Source organism: Colias eurytheme, chromosome 4 (assembly GCF_061535395.1).
Source record: "Colias eurytheme isolate Ceu_HAF_F1 chromosome 4, ilColEury1 Martin Lab GWU primary, whole genome shotgun sequence".
Lineage (NCBI taxonomy): Eukaryota > Metazoa > Arthropoda > Insecta > Lepidoptera > Pieridae > Colias > Colias eurytheme.
This window is the reverse complement of record NC_142983.1, coordinates 2,282,835-2,306,470: the sequence shown is the minus strand read 5'-3', so window position 1 is coordinate 2,306,470 and position 23,636 is coordinate 2,282,835. Positions and strand designations below refer to the sequence as shown.

General features: G+C 33.2%; 1 protein-coding gene across 2 annotated transcripts in view; it reads left to right on the top strand.

Moving 5' to 3' along the window:
- Positions 1 to 23,636, top strand: part of LOC149908761 (ATP-binding cassette subfamily G member 4) — a 44,765-nt gene that overhangs the window by 3,421 nt on the left and 17,708 nt on the right. For both annotated transcript variants that reach the window (XM_090120339.1, XM_090120338.1), the window contains one exon: positions 10,541 to 10,658. In XM_090120339.1, coding sequence (XP_089976465.1) covers positions 10,541 to 10,658 — 118 coding nt within the window. The remainder of the gene's footprint in view (positions 1 to 10,540; positions 10,659 to 23,636) is intronic.

Genomic DNA, 23,636 nt, shown 5'->3' with positions numbered 1-23,636 from the left:
TCACACTACGTACAAAATATCATAGATTACGAATATTATAAAAACCAATAGTTATCTATGACAAATATTGATTATGTAGGTACCTAGGTACTTGTTTCAGCCTGAATCATCTCTCGAGTGGTAAACAGGTTCAAACTAGAAAACCTCTGTTTAAAATAGCCAATAATCTATCTGTGTCACTGTCAAATGTTATCCAAAACTGATTAGCCGTTAATGCGCGAACGAGTAACAAACATCCATCCATTCATCCTCGAAACCTTTTAAGTAATAAGTAAACATACCTACCTAAAATGTGCTAAAACACAGTTATGAACAAAAGGAATAACACATAGGTATTAAATAAACAGTTTCTTGCCAGCCCCCCTAGTCAAGTGGCTTTCTGTTAGCGTAGCGTTCAATAGAATAGACTACGAATGTATGAGATTGACGTAAGTAGATACGTGTATCTACAGCCTTTACCTTAATCCCTTGAAAGTTGTTATACTCAAATGCTATATTTAAAAAAAAAAAATTTTTAAACCATTTTTTTGGCATTATTTACGCTTGAACAAAACTACCGAACAATAAAGTTATTGTGAATGTCTTTCAAGTAGGTAGTAACGCACAGTGCACACAGTTCACTAAATATTGTATCTGCACTGATAATAGTTTTATGAATTTATTTGTTTAACGATTAACATTTATAGAGCAATTCGCTTTATAATTGCTGTAAACGTTGCATTATGTGAAATTGCAGAATTTTATGAATTTCAAAATTTTTGCAATTTTTTAATTACACCTGGGTTTTGAAGAGTTGGAAATATTTTTTGAAACGTTTCTCACTTTTTTCATAGAACCGTACAATTTCAGGTCTTATATTTAGTTTATCTCCAGATTAAAAAAATAATAATTAAATAAGATTTTCGTTAATCCATGGATATGTAAATAAGTAAATAACTTAAAGGAAGTCGCCTCTCGTTCACATCTCAATGTCAATATGTTTTGAAAAATACACGTTATTCTTGTTTCATATTAAAACTCGTTTTCCCCAACATTAATGTTTCTGAATTAATTATTATTGTTGAGGCAAAAAATTACTCTTCATTTATCTTTAAGTTTTCCTCACAAAATTTTTGAGAATATCCAATATCAAGTGTGAGGAATTAGATGCAGAACATTTTTGTTCGATTTTGATTTTTTATAAAAGAAGTTTTTTTGGTATGATATTTATATGCAAAATATTAATAGTTGGTCTGGTGAACACCTCCTCAGTTATAATTGAGAGGACTGTTTACCGGAGATTTTAAAACACTGTTAAAGATGAACTCAGATGATCATTTTTGCCATTCTTATAACTATTATAAGGTATTTTATAAAGACTTCTAAATGCATATTAATATAAAACACTTAAACCATAAATATAACAAATGAATGAAATCTTTCACGCATTCAAAATAAATTGTCCAAGCCACACGGTATTGCCTTAACCTCTGCGACCCTTAACATTACTATGCTGTTTCACTATTTCAATCGCTTCTTTGTGTTAAATTATTTTTACTGATGCGAGAATAATAAGAACTCCAAAATGAATGCATTCAGAGATAATATCCTGCTTCTTAGAAAATATCATCTGTATCTGGTTTAAATTATTGTCTAAAGACCTACCCCCTGGTTAAAATTATTGTCTTGTGCCTACTTATAATCCTATTCCTTAAACAGTATTATTTCCAGTGTGGAAAAATGACAGCGACATGTATAGGTCGTCTAGAGCCATAACTTTCCAACAGTAGATATGCTATTAGACATCATGGTAAACCCCTGATTAAGATACTTACACTTTTTGATAAATTATCCTCAATCTATCGCATATTTCATAGTAACTTTCTTGGAAGAAATTGCTATTTAGCAATAAAGCCGCCAAATGCTTCTGATATCCTTGTATTGTAAAATTAAAAATTTGTGTGCAATAAAGAATATATAACTAACTACTTATAACTAACTTTTCATCTGTGACTTCATTCGCGTGTCTAATCGCATGACAAATTTCATTCTTCACTATCCTAACTTGGTTAATAAAGTCTATATTATCATCCTTCCTCTTAAATCGTTCATTTCCTGAAGTGTTTACATCTCTAAATCCTTTACCAGAACATCTATTATCTCAGTTATTATCCTTATAACCAGTCTTAGTCTTTTATTATGTTGTTGGTCTTTTTATTTTTTCAAATTCCTTGATTTCATAAAAACTACATTATCCTCGTCGACTTTATGATATGCATTTCAAGATAGGTTTACTGCATCTTTTTGTGGATTATCAACTTTTCCTGAAACCACGGAAGGACAAAATTTTGCTCTGTTTACATTAGTATATATTTAATTAAATATGTTTCTATGGATGCAAAGTTACAGTATCCACACGCATTATACACATGCACAAGGAAAACATATATAATTGGTTTGCTTTAAAGGTACAAGAGTCAAGGCTTGAAAGAGTACCTAATTAATCTCAACTTATATTGCGCCAATCGAGGCATATAGAATAATCATTTGACATTTCCGTTAAATTTAAAATTATATTAAAATGTATTTAGGATTGATTATAAAGTACTAGCTATGCCCTGCGGTTTTACCCGCATTGCTCCGCTCCTGATGGTCTTAGCGTGATGATATATAGCCTATAGCCTTCCTCGATAAATGGGCTATCTAACACCGAAATACTTTTTCAAATCGGACCAGTAGTTCCTGAGTTTAGCGCGTTCAAACAAATAAACTCTTCAGCTTTATAATATTAGTATAGATTTGCAAATATAAGTTCGTGTTCGGTTGGAATCCTTTCTCGTAGGTATGTTAATTTGTATTTCTATTGATTTTATAATCATGATAATTATGTCATGCCATTATGGAATGATATGTATTTATTAATTGGTTAACGATTGCAAATAATTGTTACCAACAGACAACATGTTAGATGTCCAATGTACAAACATACATCTAGACTTATAAATTCATACAATTATCTTTGAAATCATTTTAGTCGTTTATCGTCTCTTACTTTTTATACGTTGCCTTGCGAAACTACAATCATAATAATTATAAAACGTAAATAATAATGTTTTAACTTAAAATCTAAAGTAGCGTCTAAAGAAGCGTTTTAACTTTAAATCGAAAGTTGGTAAATATGTAGAACTAGCTTTCCGCCCGCGGCTTCGCACGCGTTTTCAAAAAAAAACCCGTTCCCGTAGCATTTCCGGGATAAAACCTATCCTATGTCCTTTCTCGGGTATCAAAATATCTCTATACCAAATTTCATGCAAACTGGTTCAGTAGTTAAGGCGTGATTGAGTAACAGACAGACAGACAGAGTTACTTTCGCATTTATAATATTAATAGTACCTATGGATTGAAACTTACGTGTTACGTTTACACGCAGAACTTACATAAATGGTTTTCCCTTTGAGCAAATGTTAATTACAATAATGGAACATGAATTATAATCGAGATTTAATGGATTTTAACTTATACTATGTTTATATGAAATTGAAAAGCGCTTCCAAAAGAACCTTACTTGGCCAAATATGTAAATGTAATGAGAAGATTAATGAGGATCTCAGCACTCTATTTGTATGTAATTTGTGTGAAGGTTTAGCTTGCACAACTTTTTTTGAGAAATATTTGTTGTAGTATATTTAGGTGTGCTCAGGAATAAAACTAGATTTTTTTTTAAATCTACGGTACCTTTGCGAAGAAACTGTTTATTTTAATTGTATTCATAACTGGCAATAATATCAAATGTTTAACTCAGATCATCATAAATTAGATTATTCCGTAAATTTTTTCCTTGGTCTAAACTAGGGATGTAACGATACATGATTTTGCCGATACGATACCGATACCGATATTTGTAGTAATGTATCGGCGATACCGATACCGATACCGATATCGATGGCTTGGTAGAAAAATAAATAGTGAATTATGCATAAAAAGTTACCAACATTTAACAGAGACAACTGTTAATCGTATTCTTTTAAATAAAAATGCCAAATCAAAAAACAACAAAACCATTTATTTTAGTACATATTATTATTTTACGAAGTCAGTTAAACTTTAAGTAATACACATACAATCAGTACCTAATAAAAGTTTACTATAATTGGTAGAGTTTTTTTCAGAAAACAAAGTGCGCACGCGCGGGCGGCCTCCCGCATCGTTCATTGGGCGCGGATTTTTGAATTATTTTATATCAAAAAAATTGGTTGTTTGTAAAGTAGGTTTACGATCGAGATGTTTACGTGATAACATAATGCAGTGGCAGCGCTCGAGATGAAACGGGAGATCGGTCCGTCTCTCTCTCGTTATACCTGCGATCGCGCTCGTGAGGTTTTGGTGTGACACAAGTTTATGAACATGTCACCCGACTAAAACGATTTTAAAAACGTTATCACGTTAAAAATTAAAAAAATTCAAAATTATTTATTTCTTTCCTTTACATAAACAAATTTGTGATTGGAACACTCCTATAGTAGAGCCATTTTAATAGGCAACGTTTGACAGTTCAACAAAATTCAACAACGTAACCTAGTAACGACAACATAGAATAACATGATATTTCGTTTTGTTAGAACTGCACATTTGCTTAACTTTTTTCAATGACGACCACATATTTATAATAATAATGACCGATACAAGTAATTTTAAGATTTCATTTTACTGATAAACCATTCTAAACGTAATAAACAATTTCTGAATTGAAGAACTGACGTCGCTACAATTTTGTGTCAATAAACCTTTTTTCTTTTTAAATACCAGAGACGTTACTCTAAAAATCGAAATCTGACATCTAGAATCGAATGCATTGATAACTTGTGAATAAAAATCATCATAAATTAATAAATTCGATTGACAAATGTTTCAAATCCGTATCGATTAATTCACTTTAATCGATGTTTTAAAGCAGGTTACCTCTCTTTGAAGATAAAATTGATAGACGTCAAATGTTGCCTATTAAATTGGCTCGACTATAGTAAGCAAATAAAATGCTTGTGTCAGGAGGTTCCGCTCTTCCTTAACACTATTACAGAAACAGAAATAAAACAATATGAATGAATACAATGCAAAAACATAAAAGAAAAGAAAGAATTTAATAAAAAAATATCGGTATCGGTTGATTTATTATCGGCGATACCGATATATCGGCTTGCCGATATATCGGCCGATATATCGGTATCAGTATCGGTATCGTTACATCCCTAGACTCTAAACTTAAAGTTTAAAGTGCCATTTCAACCAATATATTACTTACATAATTAAAAGATTTGTTCGAAGTGTCTTATCTTCCTCGTCATTGTGACGTAGGTAAGCTGCCTTGTATGTAATATTTTAAAACGAGTTTTAATTTATTCCAGAAATCATCTCTTTTTATTAAGCAAAAGAAATCGACTTTCTGACTTTTCGCCTATATCTCTAAATTATCATTCGGATTTTGGTTGTAGAAATTGTATCGATAGTTTTTTAAGTATATATAGTCCATACTAGTAAACTTCATGGTTTAAAAGTAGTAACAAAGGCACAATAAGAGCAAGTGAATAAGAGAAATGATTGGCACACTGCACTGAAAGCAAAAGAGATAGCTAAAAGGCGGATTTTAACTCTATGTCATTGAAAAACACAATCTACCATTCAAATCGGCTTAGCAACTGATATACAATGATATAGCATATTAATCAGTATTCAGTAGCTAAAATGTTTAATGTGGGAATTTCAACGCGCCTAAAGTTTCACTTTAAAATAAGAAAAACAGTATGGAGTATGTCAAAGATACCAACTATATAGAGGAGTGATTCAAGGAAACCCCAAATTGAAGTATTGTGACGTGTCACGGAGATTTCCTGTTATTAACCACTTGGAGTGCGTGCGGACATTCCTTTGCGAATATATTATTATGCTTAAACATTCGTAGCCCAATCTTCTTATATATAAAAATGAATCGCAAAATGTGTTGGTAAGCGCATAACTCGAGAACGGCTGAACCGATTTCGATAATTCTTTTTTTATTAAGTATATTCCTTGAAGTACGAGGATGGTTTTTATGTAGAGAAAACGTAAATATGTACCATGGGCGAAGCCGGGGCGTACCTAGTAGCTTTTAAATATAAAGTTAGATAGCTTGTAAAGATTGTAAACTTTTACAAGAATGTTTTTCATTTGAGTGCTAATTTTTATCTTCACCCAAACGTTTATACAAGGAGACTGAATACTTTTAGAAGCGCTTTTGAATCGTAATACATATATATGTATACAAAGTCTGTTTTCTAAGACGGCAAGAAATTGTTCAGCTAAAATAATATCTTGTTTAAGTTCTTCAGGGAGTAAAAGGTGCATAAAATAATAATTAGGAGTGTAGTGTGCATAAAAAAGGTAATAATTTTTAACAATCATTTGTGGTATTATGCCTGTCTCACGCCGCAGTGACCTCACGATGGAAACGCAAAGAAATAAGTTAATAAGTTGTGAATATTTAATTTTAAAATGTACTTGACGTCAAGTACAAGTATGTATTACCTTCATGTAATTTACGAGATAAATGGTACTGCTAGGTTGATAATTTTCGTATTAGTAACAGAGAATAATCAATTGATTATTATAATTAAAGCAATAGAATAGTAGGGCATTTTTTCCCTTAAAGCATATTTAGTTTTAAGTTTTAGTGCACGTTTCGTAGGCCCAGTAGAAATATGTTAAATGCATTCAATTAATTTTCCAACTCGAGTTCATAGAATAACTGGTTACGTATAAAGAGATTCCCTCTTCGTTATATGTACTTCCATTATATTAAAGTTCTGTCGCCATTTTGAATTTTGATAAAAAAACATGTGAATTTTGAATGAAAAATCGACCGATTTCGTGTGTGAAATTTCCCCAATTTAAGTTTATAAGTGTCTTCTACAGACAATAAAAAATAAAAATTTATGCACATTTTGATTTTTGACATTTGAAGATTCCGTAATAATTTGACTTTTTTGTATGTCTTCTTCTTCTTAAAAATCGTCGCTGGCGTATAATTATAAATCACTGTTCGAAGTCATGACAAGGTCTGTGTAGTTATGACGTATCTAAGAAAACTGGTTTTTAGTAATTAGTATTACATGTTTAAAACAAACTCAATATTTTATTAATTAATAGGAATTTTAGACACTGTTCTAAATGAATTTGCGAAACACGATTCATTAAATATTATTTGTTTATCTTAAACAATATTATGTTACTCCTGTAGTCATTTGTGAACAATTTCTTTAGGTTTGATAAATAGATGTTTAAGGTTCAATGTTTCATGTTGAAACAATGAACCTTGTACGGACGTCTGTCATTTAAAATTTCGCAACAAAATTACTCTATTGTTAGTAATCTGTAGTTATTTGAATAATCAGTATAATTATTGACTGTTGATACGTCCGGTTGTATTGTTGTATCTGTTTTGATTGTCCTTATTATCCATTTTTTTTATGATAAACAATTTTAGGCCATTATATTTGAGGAGTAATATAGTAGATAGTTCCATATAATCCATACTAATATTATAAATGCGAAAGTAACTCTGTCTGTCTGTCTGTTACTCAGTCACGCCTAAACTACTGAACCAATTTTCATTGAAATTTGGTATGGAGATATTTTGATACCCGTGAATAGGCTACTTTTTATCCCGGGAAAATGACGCAATCCCGGATATCCCACGGGAACGGGAACTATGCGGGTTTTTCTTTGACTGCGCGGGTTAAGCCGCGGGCGGAAAGCTAGTCATTTAATAAGTATATAAACGAGTCATTGCATCGTCTTCACAAAGGCGTTTGGACTAACACCGATAGTCTTTAATTTTATCTAATCTTCAAATGTGTCTCTGACCGCATTTCTTTTTCTCTTTAATCGCTGAGAAACTAAAATAAAGAGACAGAACACCCATTGGGTTGATCAATGTCAATTGTAAAAGATGTGTTTCATCACAACTGCTTCCCAAGAATCAATCCTGTTAATGATAACTGCTATTATTTTATTACAGAAAAAATATTTCCTTATCGCGGCTTTGAAGGACACGTTTCAGCGGTGATAGATATCGCTACAGATAACGCATTAATTAAAAAAAAACCGGCCAAGTGCGAGTCGGGCTCGCGCACAAAGGGTTCCGTAGCAGCAAATATAATAAATTACAGTTAAATCAACCTATCTCAAAAACTATAAGAGATACTTTGATCAAACCAAAAATCGTTGAAAGAGTTAATTAGCATGCATCACCTCTATTTTTTTTAGAATTTTATACCCCGTAGTTATAAAAATAGAGGGGGGGGGACATACTTTTTACGACTTTGAGAGCTGATATCTCAAAAACCGTTCACTTTAAGAAAAATGTTTTTTAGAAAACTTTATATCATTTTAAAAGACCTTTCCATTGATACCCCACACGGGTATGTACATCGAAAAAAAAAATTTCATCCCTCAGTTACATGTATGGGGGGCCCCACCCCCAATTCTTTTTTTTACTATTTAGTGTCATATTTTTGTAGCGGTTCATACAACACATATTCCCATCAAATTTCATCACTGTAGTACTTATAGTTTCCGAGTAAATCGGCTGTGACAGACGGACAGACGGACAGACGGACAGACGGACATGACGAAACTATAAGGGTTCCGTTTTTGCCATTTTGGCTACGGAACCCTAAAAAAAAGACGGGTTGCACTCCGGGAGTGCCGGCAGAAGTGAAAACTTGATTATTAACGTTCAGCATGTTTGATATTTTGGAATGGTATCCGTCTTACGCATGGAATATTGGACTAAAAAAAAAACCATCGTAAGTTTTTCAGGAAAAATCACTCGCGCTTCGCGCTCGTGATATTTTAACCTGAAAAACTTGACTCCTTCAATTGTTTGCAACGAACCTATCGGAAAATACCCGATAATTTTGAAGCTCTTGTGGTATTATAAGTGATTAAAAAATCGTAGTCTATTGAGAACTGGTTTCATAATAAGATACATTGTCATAATTACGTGGTATCAAATGATACAGAATATAAATTAATGTTTCTCATCCTGTCTTATTTAATTACACGGTTAATGGGGATTTCTTATTGTCATGTATGTGTGTGTAATTTTAATTTAATTGTCTTGAATGCATGCTTGTTTCATGGTTTCAAGTATTTAATTAAATAAATTGATTAGTGTGATTTTGCCTAATCTTATTAAAATTTGCATTCCGTAAATGAGATATGCTTATTTTAATGTGCAGTAGAATTAAAAATATAACAACGAAAGAACTTTATCAATAGTAAAATATGAAAATTATTTTGTAATTTAAGAAATATGCCTTGAAAGAGCTAAACGTAGCTTATATTAAATCAAGACTTTATTCTCTCGAATAGTTTTTTTTTTATGCTGCGATAGGGGAGCGCTTGACCACGATCTCGCCTGATGGTAAGCTGAGATGTGGCCTAAGATGGAGCGTGCTTCCCTAGAATGTACCTGTTCACTCTCCTCTTGAAGACCCTCTTGAAGTGTTACTATATGTAATCTATTTCGTTGTTTACTATTCTCGATTGACCTCATCGTCATTGATTAGCATCCATCTTCTTATTTAGCTTGCGACTTATTCGTTTCACATTTGTTAGGACATATTGATTTGTATAAATTTCAAAATCAAAAAGTACCTAATAAGTTTGTTCGGACAATCTATACGTAGGTACGCTGTAAAAACAAAAAGGTTTACATCATTCAGGGCAATCGCACTCAAAATTAGACACTTTTTTAAATTTTAATCTTCATTTCCCATCCATGTGGTGTGGCCTTAATAAAAATATTGTCCGTAACACAAAAAAAAAACATAGTGAAGCCCTGGATAGGAATCGAACTCACGACCTCTGGCTTCGAAGGCAGGGTCGCTACCAAGTACCAACTAAGGCGCGGGTCAAACACAAGCAGCGCGGGCGCGGGCGTGCCATAAGCGCACCTCTTGAATCTGTTTTGCACCACGTCCTTCTTATACATCTTGTATGAAAGAATTTTGGACAGGCGTCGAGACGGCACGCCACGGTTGTGCCAAGGTTGCGCCAAGGTTGCGCCTTTCCAAAATTATTTCATACAAAATGCCAATAGCGCACCCGATGCACGCCGGCAGCGCGCCCGCGGCGCGCCCGCGGCGCGCCGCGCCGCTTGTATATGTCCCGCGCCTAAGCCAACCGGTCAATACTGTCTACTTTCTTTTACACAGCTAGCTCCTTGGTACGCTTGAGTGTAGACTGTAGAACCGAGGGGTCCTGGGTTCGATTCCCGGTGGAGAAAGAAAAAAATGTCTCGATCTGGCACGACACAGTGGCTAATCACCTACTTGTCCCTAAAGAAAATCGATCAGTGAAATACATGTCTGTGAGTGAAACAGATGTATGCATAATATATCTGCCCCTTACCATAGAATATATACTCTAAAGTCTAACCCTTACCCCACTTGGGGTCTCATCCTAGATATTATAAGCAATATAATCATTCTACAAAAATTAATACAATATTCTTTTATCGCAGATGTAAAGACGATCCTCAAATCGGTGTCCGGCCGACTCCGGTCCGGCGAGCTGACGGCCATCATGGGCCCGTCCGGCGCCGGAAAGTCCACACTGCTCAACATATTAACTGGTTACAAGTAAGTAAAGAAATATTCATTAGAATTGTTTATTTTTTTTCCTATCGTTTTTATATAGTGTTAAGATTATGACTGAATAGAAAATATGATTGTAAAAAGTAAGGTAGGACAAACGGTGAAGGTTCTATTGAAACATTTTAGAGAGTGGGGAAAATTTTGATTATGATACTGCGTCTTTCGCTTTACTGTGATGCTATAGACAAGCAGAATAAAGTGATAACTAGGTAACTTACTAAGTGCAAAATTGGTATATATGTACAACGTTATAAGTTTTAAAATGCATCATCTTTATCTTTGTGTGTGTTTGCCTTAATTCCAAGTAAACAGCTGCTATATAGAACAATAACATAAATAAGATAACGCATAAAGGGGTGAAGAATACACATAGGGTCATTGAGTGGATAAGGTTGGAGGAGAATGAACGTATCAAATCTGACAAAATGATAAATAAATCGATCTTTTAAATGTGCTTTGCAATAGACTACCTATTTACTATACATTCATAAATCATACGGTATTTTTACGACAATAATAAACAAACAAGTCTATGTGAATTACCAAGTAAGTGCAAAAAAATATTTTCTAAATATAGGTACTTATTACATCAAACCACTTCAAATAATTGTTCAAATATGAAGGCCACATACAAAATCGTAGAGGGCTTTACACAACCAATATTATTTGCAATCGCCCAAGTATTTGTATAGTGCTTGTGTGTACAGAACTTAAAAATAAATTAAAATATTACAAAGTCATATAAACGTGATAACGTCTATAAATAGAAGCCACATGAGGAAAGGCGTTTTCAATTTTCAGTGCCAAGAACGTAAATATTGTACAACATAATATGAATGATAGGAGAAATTTTGTAAAATGATTTTCCTTTAGAGAGTGTTTTGGTTTGTTAGGAAAGTTTTCGCTCATTGAGCTAAATCCTCGTATTCATTTCATGATAAATATTTGGTGAGCAACAGTTGATAAACATGTTGCTGCCTGCTGGAAAATTAGATCAAATGTTGACGCTCCTTGGTCGAGAACATTTCAACAACTCTGCAGCACGCATTGTTGCGAGCAACTCTATAAAATTTGCTTCAGCTTTGTTGCTTGTTTGTTGTAATTTTCTTTTCTTCTTCTAAATCTAATATATAAAATTTCGCGTGCCACAATGTTAGTTAGGAACAGCTTGAATATTATCATGAAATTTTGTATGCATATCGGGTAGATCTGAAAATCGGCCAACATCTATTTTCCATACCCCTAAGTGATTAGAGTAAGGCAGAACAAGTTTTGCTCGGACAGTTATAAAACTATCGGCTAATAAGGAACCTGACTATGTTTTTTCCTCAATATATACGGTGTCAGAATGATGTGACATTTACTACGCATAATCTTCATTTTGCGGCGGCATCGTGGCGGTAATTTAACACTATTTACTAGAACATTAATAAAATGTACTAGACTACTTGCACGGATGACAATATACCTACTGAGTGTTTGTGTATGTATGTATGTACTTATGTTGTTGTGTGCACGTGTATCACGCCTCTGAACAAAAACGTATCACTGTACTTATATCATTTACAAAGTTATTTTTTTTCCTTTATGTATGTTTTGGTTGAGTTTGGAAACAAAGTTAAATGTACTGATAAGTCGTATACAATACTAGCCGCTCCGCGCGGTTTCACCCCCGTGGCTCCTCTCCTGTTGGTCGTAGCGTGACGGTATATAGCTATAGCCTTCCTCGATAAATGAGCTATCTAACACCGAAAGAATTTTTCAAATCGGACCAGTAGTTCCCGAGATTAGCGCGTTCAAACAAACAAACAAACTCTTCAGCTTTATAGTATTAGTATAGATTGAACCTAAAATGTGTTCATAGTTTCTGGAAATTAATGTGGGATTTCTTCTTGTCTTGACTATTCTTTTTCATTTGGCGGATTTCATTGATGTTTATATTATTACCATAGTATCTATGATCTTGACTAGAATGGCTATTTTATAAAATAAAAGAAAAAATTGTTGACGTTATCAAAGCCTAATCGCTTTATAATCCTAGAGAACTTTCGAATACGATATTATTTTTCAATTTTTAGAAAACATAAGGGACCGATTAACGGTTTTCTCTCGAAAACGAATGTAACTGTGTACAAAGCCGTTATCTTAAAAAGACTTAGAAAATTTATCCAACAAATGGGAACTGCTGAGCTATTACGCGCTTTTGAACTTTCTCTCCAGCACTGCAAATTCATGTACCTACTTCTACAAGTGAAAGTAATATTTTGCGAGCCTAGGCACTAGGTAGATTTAGGGTAAAATATTGATTTGACCTAGATTTTTTTAGTATCAAAAATACGTATGCTATGTTAGTAAATTTTGTGAGAACCCAGAAGATATGATCGCAGCATTATTTCTAAAAACGGCAACTATCGTATGATAGATATTTTTATAGGTTTTATAATGCAAACAAGTTATTATACCTACTACTGCTTGGCTACTGCCTATGACAACAGACAGAACGAATCTCAAAAATAGAATTTGAAAAACTTATCTGTTAAGTTTTGGTTAAGTTAAAAAGCGGTAATATGCATGGATTCATACCAGAAAAATTGTCGAAAATGTCACTCGTTCCGCGCTAATTTCCAAGAAATATGGCTTTTAAAATACTTTATGAGAAGCTGTTGTTAGCCTTGATAGGGTTATTTAACTTGAGCCAAAATTTCAAGAACAAGTCACAAAAGGGAATGTCAATAACGATAAATAACATTTTGTAAAAACATTAAAATGCCGGAATTGATAATATCCGAAAAGACCAAGATTTTTGCCTTCTAAGTGATTGAACTTTATATGTATTTAATTAAAGGCATGTCATTGAATCATTATGAGATTTTAATGCGGGAAGTTATTTGAGTATTTTTAATGGTCGAATGTTTTACAATTTTTAATCACGTCTTACTTCCGAGTTGTGTTTATGTATGCTATAGCTAGTATCAAAGGAAGATTTTCTTACAATACTATCTTTATATTTAATTTATTATTATTTAAATTGTATGTTTAAGTTGTTTTTTGATTTGCCTTGATGTAATCTGGGGGTTTGGGACACATACAAACAACATAAATATACTATTTAGACTTGTATTCTTCAATACATCTGTGTGATTCCTTTTCTAAAATGTCAAGTTCTTGGATAATTAGAAAATTTTCATTTTTATAAGGATTGAGCGATCATATTCACATACATATATGTACTAATAAATATGTTAGTATCTACGTTATTATGTATTCTTAATTGCGTCTAGAATTAAATGAATATCTCGCTTTTATTCCAATAACAATCATTTATTAGATAATTGATTGTATATCGCACTACTTTCAGTGATAATACTAGTTGCGTAAAATTTAGAAATCACGACGTATCAAGGTTTTGTGCGTTTATAGCTGTGTTTTATTAGTAGGTAATAAAATGATTATTGAAATATTGTATGCGGAAAATTGTTCCCATTAAAAGAAATATGGAGTTAGTTGCATGTTTTTGCAGATATTGTTGATTTTGATTTATGTTGTACTAGCTGTTCCGCGCGGTTTCACCCGCATTGCTTCGTTCTTGTTGGTCTTAGCGTGATGATATATTATAGCCTTCCTCGATAAATGGGCTATCTAACACCGAAAGAATTTTTCAAATCGGAATAGTAGTTTCTGATATTAGCGCGTTCAAACAAACAAACAAACTCTTCAGCTTTATAATATTAGTATAGATTATGAGAAGACATTTCAATTGGATGCTACATTCTTATATCACCAGTATGAAATTACATCAAATCTTAATCCATACTTGGCCATAAAATTGATGAGTTCGAATTCTATTGCACAAATTTAATAACATCAATAATTAATAGTCGTGGATCTATACAAGTTTTTTTTCTCAGTTTCTATAAATATTATGTAGAAACCAGTTTAGGTAGACTTCCCTGTTGTATCACAGGGCATACGTAACAGAGATCAACTTGTAACTATAAAATGCTTATTCAAATTATATAAATCCGTTTTTATAGGTGACTAGCTTCCGCCCACGACTTTGTACGGGCATCCCCGTTTTTCCCCGTTCCTGCAAGAATTTCGGGAAATACATTCTTAGCGGATGCCTACGTCCTAACATCTACCTGCATGCCAAATTTCAGCCCGATACGTCCTGTGGTTTGGGCTGTGCGTTGATATATAGATTCTTAGATGAATTATATTAAATTGCATTAAAAAGAGAAGACAAATATAGCTTAGCTTTTAGCTCCTTGATAGACTTTATTATGTCAAGTTGTTACTAATTGGCGTATGTAAATTATTAGATATAATATTAAAACCATATTGCTGTTTATAAGGTTTATAAGTCAATTTTCGGTGTTCGTGTCGAAGTTTAGACGTCTTCAATGTATAGGTAGAGGAACAAAATAAATGTTATTTTCCTGCTTTTGCAATATTTTATATTACTGCTTCACTTCTATTGGTCGTAGCGTACTGCGTGAACGTGATATTTTATGGTATATAGCTTTCCTTGATAAATAGACTATTCAACACAGAGAATAATTTCTCAATCCGGAACAGTAGTTCCTGACTTCCTGAGACTATCGCGTGCAACCAAACAAACTGTTAAGCTTTATAATATCAGTATGTTTCTACGAACCTTCTAGATAACATCACTCCACAACATATATTATATCGATGTATATTTGCTAGTTGTAATGACTGGACCTAGTTTCACGTACTCTCGCATTGAGTAATGTTGGTAATGTTATAAGCGATACGGGCTGGCAACCTTTGTACCTACCGTGTAATGTTTGTACAGGGATATAAATTATGTTGTAAACGATATTGGTGCGAAACAATATATCTGTTTTGATATACCTAGATGGGTGCTCTTCGTCTAAAATGAAGGGTAAGGACTAAGGGTGTTGGAACTTTCTGTGGGTAGGACAAGATGGCTTTGTAGTTTATTTTGTCGATGCAGATGGTGCCTGGCATTCCTGAGGGGGTTACCATGTTTCAAAGCAGTATTATTTCGAGTATGGGAAAGTGATGGCGCCAGACCTAAGTAGCTCTTGTCATTTTCCCAAACTAGATAGAATACTGCTTTAAGACATGGTTACCTCCCAGGATACAATCTACTGTTTAAAGAGTTTCAGCCCAATAAGTCATGAGGTTATTGCATGTAATAGCAACAAAAATCTTCTGATAAATCCATAAAATCAGATTCATATTTTACCCCGAATGTAATTTAAAGATGACTTCTCATTTATCATCGTATAAAAAACCCGAAAAAGTAATAACCAGCATTAAACCACCATATATTAAAAACCGAAATCAAGCGCAAAGATTTCTTCGTTTTATAACACAAATTATATTTTAAGGTCTTTGCTCCAACGGTCAATGAACACACAACTCGATACAAACATTCCCTTTGCTTGTATACAAATACAAATGGTTGCTAATATTTTTGTATTGCAAAACGTTTGTTGCGTTTCGCGAACCGGATTCTAGTTATCTATTAAGTGGGTCATGCGGTCAATTTGGTCAAAATGTACTAATATGTCGCTAATAAGCAGAATACGCAGAATAGTAATGGCTCTAATGAAGCTTTGTAGGACAAAGGATTGTTCTATGTTTATGCATACAGACTAGTATGTACTAGTAGTGTACTTATTGTTTACGCTTACAGACTACCACAAGAACGTACTCGTAGTGTAGGTACATGCTTATTACTAATTGTATTTGCAGTTGTATAATGATTTAATGTTTCATATTCTACAATTAATAGATCTTTGCACAAGACTTGTACTCTGCACACGCATCATAAAGTAATAGACCGGGAGATACTGACACAAAATTTCGAGTCATTTGTAACAGGATGGCGGTTCTACAGGGGTCTTAGTACGCAATGACAAAAAGAAAAACGATGGTGTGAACGCTGGTACCGGCGGCTTAGTCGCGTGGGCGTTAGTCGAACTCGTCGGAAAATAGCGAAAGTCAAACGATTTGTAACAGTATGGCACTTATTTTTCCTGTAAGTTTGAGGATCAACAAATATAAATACAAAATTTCAAAGATCTATGTGTTGGAAATCTTCACTTATATAAATTAATAATAAATTAAGTTTTCAAGTATGACAGCACTTTTTCCCCCTACTAGAAGTATGGCAAATATAATAATGGTCACATTTTATCAAATACTCTCCAAAAATCCAAATGCAATACTGGTACAAAAAGTTTGGCGAAATAAAAATTTTTTGCAGATTTTCGGCGGTATGGCGACCATTTGGAATCGTCCGAAAAGTATGGCATGGCGATTTTCGTAAATGGCTGCACGACGATAGTTACCTGTGCAAAAGTTAGCCTGGTACAAATGGTTGAATAATTGTTTTATTTAAATCAACACATTCGCGTCGGTATGGCGGGCTGTAAGTCACACCGGAAAAGTATGGCATGACACTACCGCCTACTTCTTTTTTATGGGCTATCGGTAAATTCTAAAATTTTTGTGTTACAAATCGTTTGACTTTCGCTATTTTTCCGACGAGTTCGACAAACGCCCACGCGACTAAGCCACCGGTACCAGCGTTCACACCATCGTTTTTCTTTTTGTCATTGCGTACTAAGACCCCTGTAGAACCGCCATCCTTGTTACAAATGACTCGAAATTTTGTGTCAGTATCTCCCGGTCTATAATAGGCACTTCTTAGTTTCTTGTTACAGATGTCGAAATTACATTCACTGACGATTTTTAAAATGTTGATGAAATAATCTATCAAAATCTATTTATAATATATTCTCTCTATTGGTGATACGTGACCCAGCCAGCTAGCCTAATCTGCTGTTCAATTAATATTCTAATCCCTATCAAACGGCGCCGATTAATGAACGGCCTGAATAATAATCAGCCGTTCTATCTAATACAACATTCAATGTATTGACTGGTTCATCCGATGTGTGATAATAATCAGAGCAGATATAGTTTGCAATGTAATGTAGAAATATATGATTTCGCACATATCGCAATAATGTTTACAAATAAAGAAATATTATTTACTTGTTTGTTTAGTTTCTGTATATCTAAAAATATATTTTACCAGACTTATAATGTATATTTTTTTGGCATGCCCTACAGCCCAAATCGCTGGCCAGATTTTGACTTATGAGGTAGTAGTCGTTATAATCATCATAGCTGCAGTAAAGTTTTCGTTTTCATAATAATAATAATTTTTGTTTCATCATTTCTTATTTACTTAACCGGCTTCATTAGTGAAGTTACTGGAATTCTTTGACCTCTCGATAGCCTCGAATAAGGTTGAAGTCGTACTTAAATGATCATATCCCCACCTATGGTACCTACGTGAGATTATACAACCGTTTTGCAAGCGATTACGCGCTATGTTTAGATTCGTATAGGGGTCTCGCAGCCCATTGATACTAACCTGAATGTAGATTATGTAAAGTGATGTTTTTCTAGAAGTATCTATAAGTTGCGATGCTATTTACTAATGAAGAGTTATTTTGACTTTGTTTGGTAATAGTAGTCCGCTGCTTTGATAGCCATATGAAAGATTACTAAATGGTTAAGTTCCATATATGACCGCCTCCTTGGTACAGTGGTTGACGCGTGAGCGTAGAACCGAGGGGTCCTGGGTTCGATTCCCGGTGGAGACGAAGAAAAAAAAAATGTCTCGGTCTGGCAGGACACAGAAGGCTGATCACCTACTTGTCCCTAAAGAAAATCGATCAGTGAAACAGATGTATGAATAATGCATCTGCCCCTTACCCCACTAGGGGACACGGGACTTCACTTTTAAGTTCCATATCATTATGTAAGGTTGAATACTTTATTTACTTTTATTTGTCCTGCAGATCTAATTCTAATAATGTATCTATAACATACCTATAATATAAATGAACGGTTAAATTTTTAAGTCTGTTATGAAAATTGTACAGAAAAAAGGAAATGAGTAACCAATATGTATTGTTTAATCATTTTATTTTTATATCCAAATAATGCAATACGAAGTCAAAGTTTAACCGTCGTTATCCATACTAATATTATAAATGCGAAAGTAACTCTGTCTGTCTGTTACTCAATCACGCCTAAACTACTGAACCAATTTTCATAAAATTTGGTATGGAGATATTTTGATACCCGAGAAAGGACATAGGCTACTTTTTATCCCGGGAAAATGACGCAATCCCGAAAATCCCACGGGAATGGGAACTACGCGGGTTTTTCTTTGACTGCGCGGGCGAAGCCGCGGGCGGAAACCTAGTACATTATAAATTGTTCTATATTATAAACATAAAATATGACGAGATTAATATTTGGATAGCATTGGTGTATTGTAAGTTATTATTTGGTCCTATTACTAAGAAGTTACTATTTAGACTTTACTATTTAGTTAGATAGTTCTACATTTTCGAACTTTTACTCATAGCCTATGTGTTCCTGAAGCCTAAAAGCTAAAACAGTATTATTAAAACGCCTATTTGTTTTTGCATTATAGACACACACACACAATATTTTTTGGCTTGTGTTAGAATTCAACTTTACTACCGTTTTATTATTTGCCTAGATAATAATTTATATACTTAACAATAAATTATGCAGTGATCTAAACCGATGTTGAGTGTAGGTATTGTTATTGTCTGTTATTTATTGTAATAAGTATGAAACATGTGTCATAAACTGAGTCATTATCGTTAATCGTGATTTCGAATTTATTGCATTGCCTGTAAATAGGTTAGTTTAGATATATTAGTGTATGATTAGAATAAATAATAATTAATTGTGCTCACTCTTGTTTTGTTACTTATTAGTGCATAATTTCATATATTATGTATGAAGATATACCTTTTATTTTTTACAAAATATAATTTCCAAATAAATACATCTATCATAAGAGATGAGGATACAGGAGACTTTTAAATATATGAAAAATATGATGGATAAATTGGCAAATAACAGAAGTGGTGTTATCTGGAAAATTCTCCAGTAATAGATATTTGGCGTATAAAATAAGGCGCTGTGCTCAAATTACGAATCTAGTAATTTGAGCCTATACCCTATATTCATTATGATATCTATACAGAAGTCAGAATATATCTTATAATACAATCTAGACATAAATTAACGAGAATATTCAGTTAATTATATGCTTTATAATAATTAAACTTATAATAAAATGTAATTGCATTTCTAGTATCTTTAACCGCAATGGGACAGAAGGTCACTTGTCTATCTTGATGTTGTTGTTAAAATCATGCATGTTACGGCGCATTTACACCAAACGAGCGAATGCTCATTCTAACTATGTCAAATTCGTTTAGTGTAAACAGGCGTAGAGCATTCTTTCGTTCTTTTTAGTGCGTTCGAAAAGATTCTATGCAATGTTCTAATACTGAAAAATACTGATTCATACGAGTTTTCGTTTCTATACTAAAATATCACTGATGTAAATGCACCGTTATATTGTGGTTATACTGTCACTCATGTGTCACAGATTCACGTGTGTAATTGAAGAAAATTGTACTTTATGACGTTAATGTTAATGATCATTTTGTTATGTAATGTTAGATTTTGATATGGTTAAAAAGTGCGTAGTTAAAAAGTCGCAGCAATAATTTTATATAGCTGCTCTACCAGATGATGGAAACAAACATACTGATAAAAAGCTTGATTTTAGAATACAAATAATTTACGTAGGTTTTTTAAAATTTGCGAAGCGTGGTCAATTAGGAAGGTGAAACTGTCATGGGAGATGAGTCGCAAACACGTGTTTGTGTGAAAAATAAGCACACTAATCGTATTTTAAAGAAAACGTTTAATAATGACCAATTATTTGTATGAATTTATATGAACTAAATATTTTCGTATGCAATTTAAATAACATTAAGGTCATTAAATTGTGCGATGAACCATAATCACAATTGTTTTCGGCGAATAATTCTAGGAAGGTTAAATTTAATGTAATTGGCGAGAAACGGCCGAATATTTTAAGTTAAAAAATATCCTTTTGTGTCGATATAAATTTCAGTAATGACAGTAAATTGCGTTTAATTATCTTTAATGCATATGTCACAGATTATTTGTACTGGAGGAAATAATCATTATTTATAATAATCATTATTTTACATAAAAAAAAAAAAAATTTATAAACTGTAGGTATACGGTAGGGTTGGCAACTTTCTCTAGTTTGTCTTATGTAAAAGTAGCATGGATGGCGGAAATGGTAGTATAAAATATACCTAAATTAGTTCTTCTACTGATTAATTATGTAGCAATTTATTATTTAAATATATTACTGACTCTATTGTACTTCAATAAGCAAATCAGAAAGATAACAAGAAGATCTTTATTATTATAGTCTTGTTACATAATATTTACAATAAGTGCGGCAACCCTAAAAGGTAGTGTCACATTAAATTATATTTACCCTGACCCTAGACCACAGAATACATAATAGTAGCTAAACGCTACAGAACGGACACTCTCCGCCTCCCGCCAAAATTAAACTTACCTCACCCCCGCGCGATCAGACATAAAATGGGCCATATTTTTCTGCAAGGACGATACGCAACGAAGATTGACAACATTAATCAAATTGACTTAAAGTAATTTTATTATTTTGGATTTGTGATTATCGTTTTTCGTAGAAAATGGTTAGATATTGTGCTGTTTACGGATGTATTTCATCAGAAAAACGCGAATTTTTTTTTACGCTAGTCACAAATGTGCCAACCATAAAGCGTTAACACACACATTTGCAGTCTCTACAGTGTGACTGTCAAAACGATCATTTTGTATGGAGTGTCCGGGGTGTGCCTAGACTTTACCTTGACTCGGTTAGTTGATTGTTTTTTTTTTTGTTTGTTCGTGTGTGATGCACATTTTATTTCTTCATTTCATGTACGGAAGAATAATCGTTATTAGTCTTAGGGCCGATTTTTCAATCCCGAGATAAACAGTCTAATAACTACCCGTCCAATAGATTTATTCAATTATTTATCTAACTCATAACGGCTCGCCTATTTTTCAATCGTGATTTATTTGATGAACAACTATCTGACCAAATATTTCCATATTGGCAGCTCTGCTCTCGGAGTGGCGAAACAAACATATTAAATTAGTCAGGTTAGAGCGGGATAGAGTCAACTCTTGCAATTTGTCAACAACCGTCATTATGACTCACGTCAGGAGTGCATTTTGCATTTTTTTAAGTTTGTCTTGTCTTCTATGATTGTTGATTGTTGTTTTGATTCGAGTAAAGAGTTTGGTTAAATTTGTGTTTCAATTTATATATTTTACGATGGAAACGACATACATAATAGGTAGCGTTCGGCAAATTTTTAATGGCATGGTCATCAGTACTATCAAAAACATCAATTTCAATATGATTTTAATTGATAATAATTATATAGAAAGAGGTTTAATTGTTAATAATTCTACGCTCTATGTTATGACATATGAAAATATCCCAAATTTGACGCGACAGTTGTCAACTCAAACGCCTAACCGTCGAATAGCGCGCTATCTGGCCGTTGGAGCGGCAAATAGATTTATTCCTCAAATAACGTAGTTATTCGATAGATACGTCCTATTCGTCTATTGAAAAATTGAATATTTTGATAACTGAAGAATAAAGTCTATCTAGCTGTTTATCTGGGCATTGAAAAATCGGCCCTTATAGTGACAAAGTTTCAATTGCCTTTTTTTGTTTTAATATAATATTATAATGTAAATGTCAAAGATTTAAATTTTATAAGCATTAAATTAAAAAGGTTGACCAGTTAGCACCACACTTTTTGAACTAACCGGATATGTAATTGTTTTCCGTTTATATGTTATTCAAATTAAATTAATTCCTGTATTTAAATAAAAAAAAAAAAAAAAATATATTTTTAATGTCTTTAACTAGACCGCGGATGTAGTTGCGTCCTCGCGAATACGAGTTTGTAGGAAAATATCTTCCGCAATTATTGTAGATACTGGTATACTACCTGCGCTTCGCGGTTTCACCCGCGTGGCAGCGCTCCTGTTGGTCTTAGCGTAATGATATATAGCCTATAGCCTTCCTCGATAAATGGGCTATCTAACACCGAAAGAATTTTTCAAATCGGTCCAGTAGTTCCTGAGATTAGCGCGTCAAAACAAACATACAAACTCTTCAGCTTTATAATATTTGTATAGATTACATGATGTTTTAGCAAACCTCAAGGGGAAAATTACTATATCGATGTTAATTACTGATTATCTATTGCCCAAATAGCTAGATAATGTGTTTTCTGACCGAATTAACAAACATCCTTGGTCTATGTTTTTGTTCAAATCTAATAACACGAAGGTCGACGTTTTTGTTGTGATAAGCGAAGCTATTAACCACTTGGTATTATGATTTAATATGTTTTTTTTGGATTTTTCTATGGTTTAGGAGTAATGGAATATGAAGGGTCGAATGTCTAAAGGTGATCTACATGAATTTGTATTTTGTATCACAGTTAAGCCTTACAAAATGAATGAATATTTTAACTTACGAGATAATTATTATTTTTATTCTTAATCCATTTTTATGTATGTATATTGAATTTTACTGTTGATATATGTTAATTTAATGAATAGATTGGTGGAACCTTCTAAAACCACAAGCCTTTTTGTCTTTGAATAAAACCTGATCCTGGTGCAATATGGTGTTTCATTCTTCCTTACCTGCAATCAATTTATCTATTTCCTACTTTTATTTTCACCTTCTATTATGCCTCGCTATGCTCCTTCTACTATCCAATTATTCATTTTTCTTCATACTTTTCCTATATCCTGCAAGGTTATGGTTAGGTTAATAAGGTTGCCTGGAAGATATAGCTTCTTAGCGATAAGGCCGCCTATTTGTACCGCTTCATTCGTTTGTGTATTATTTTTGTTTGATTTTGTTTTGTTTTGTGTGTGCAAAAAAGTGTT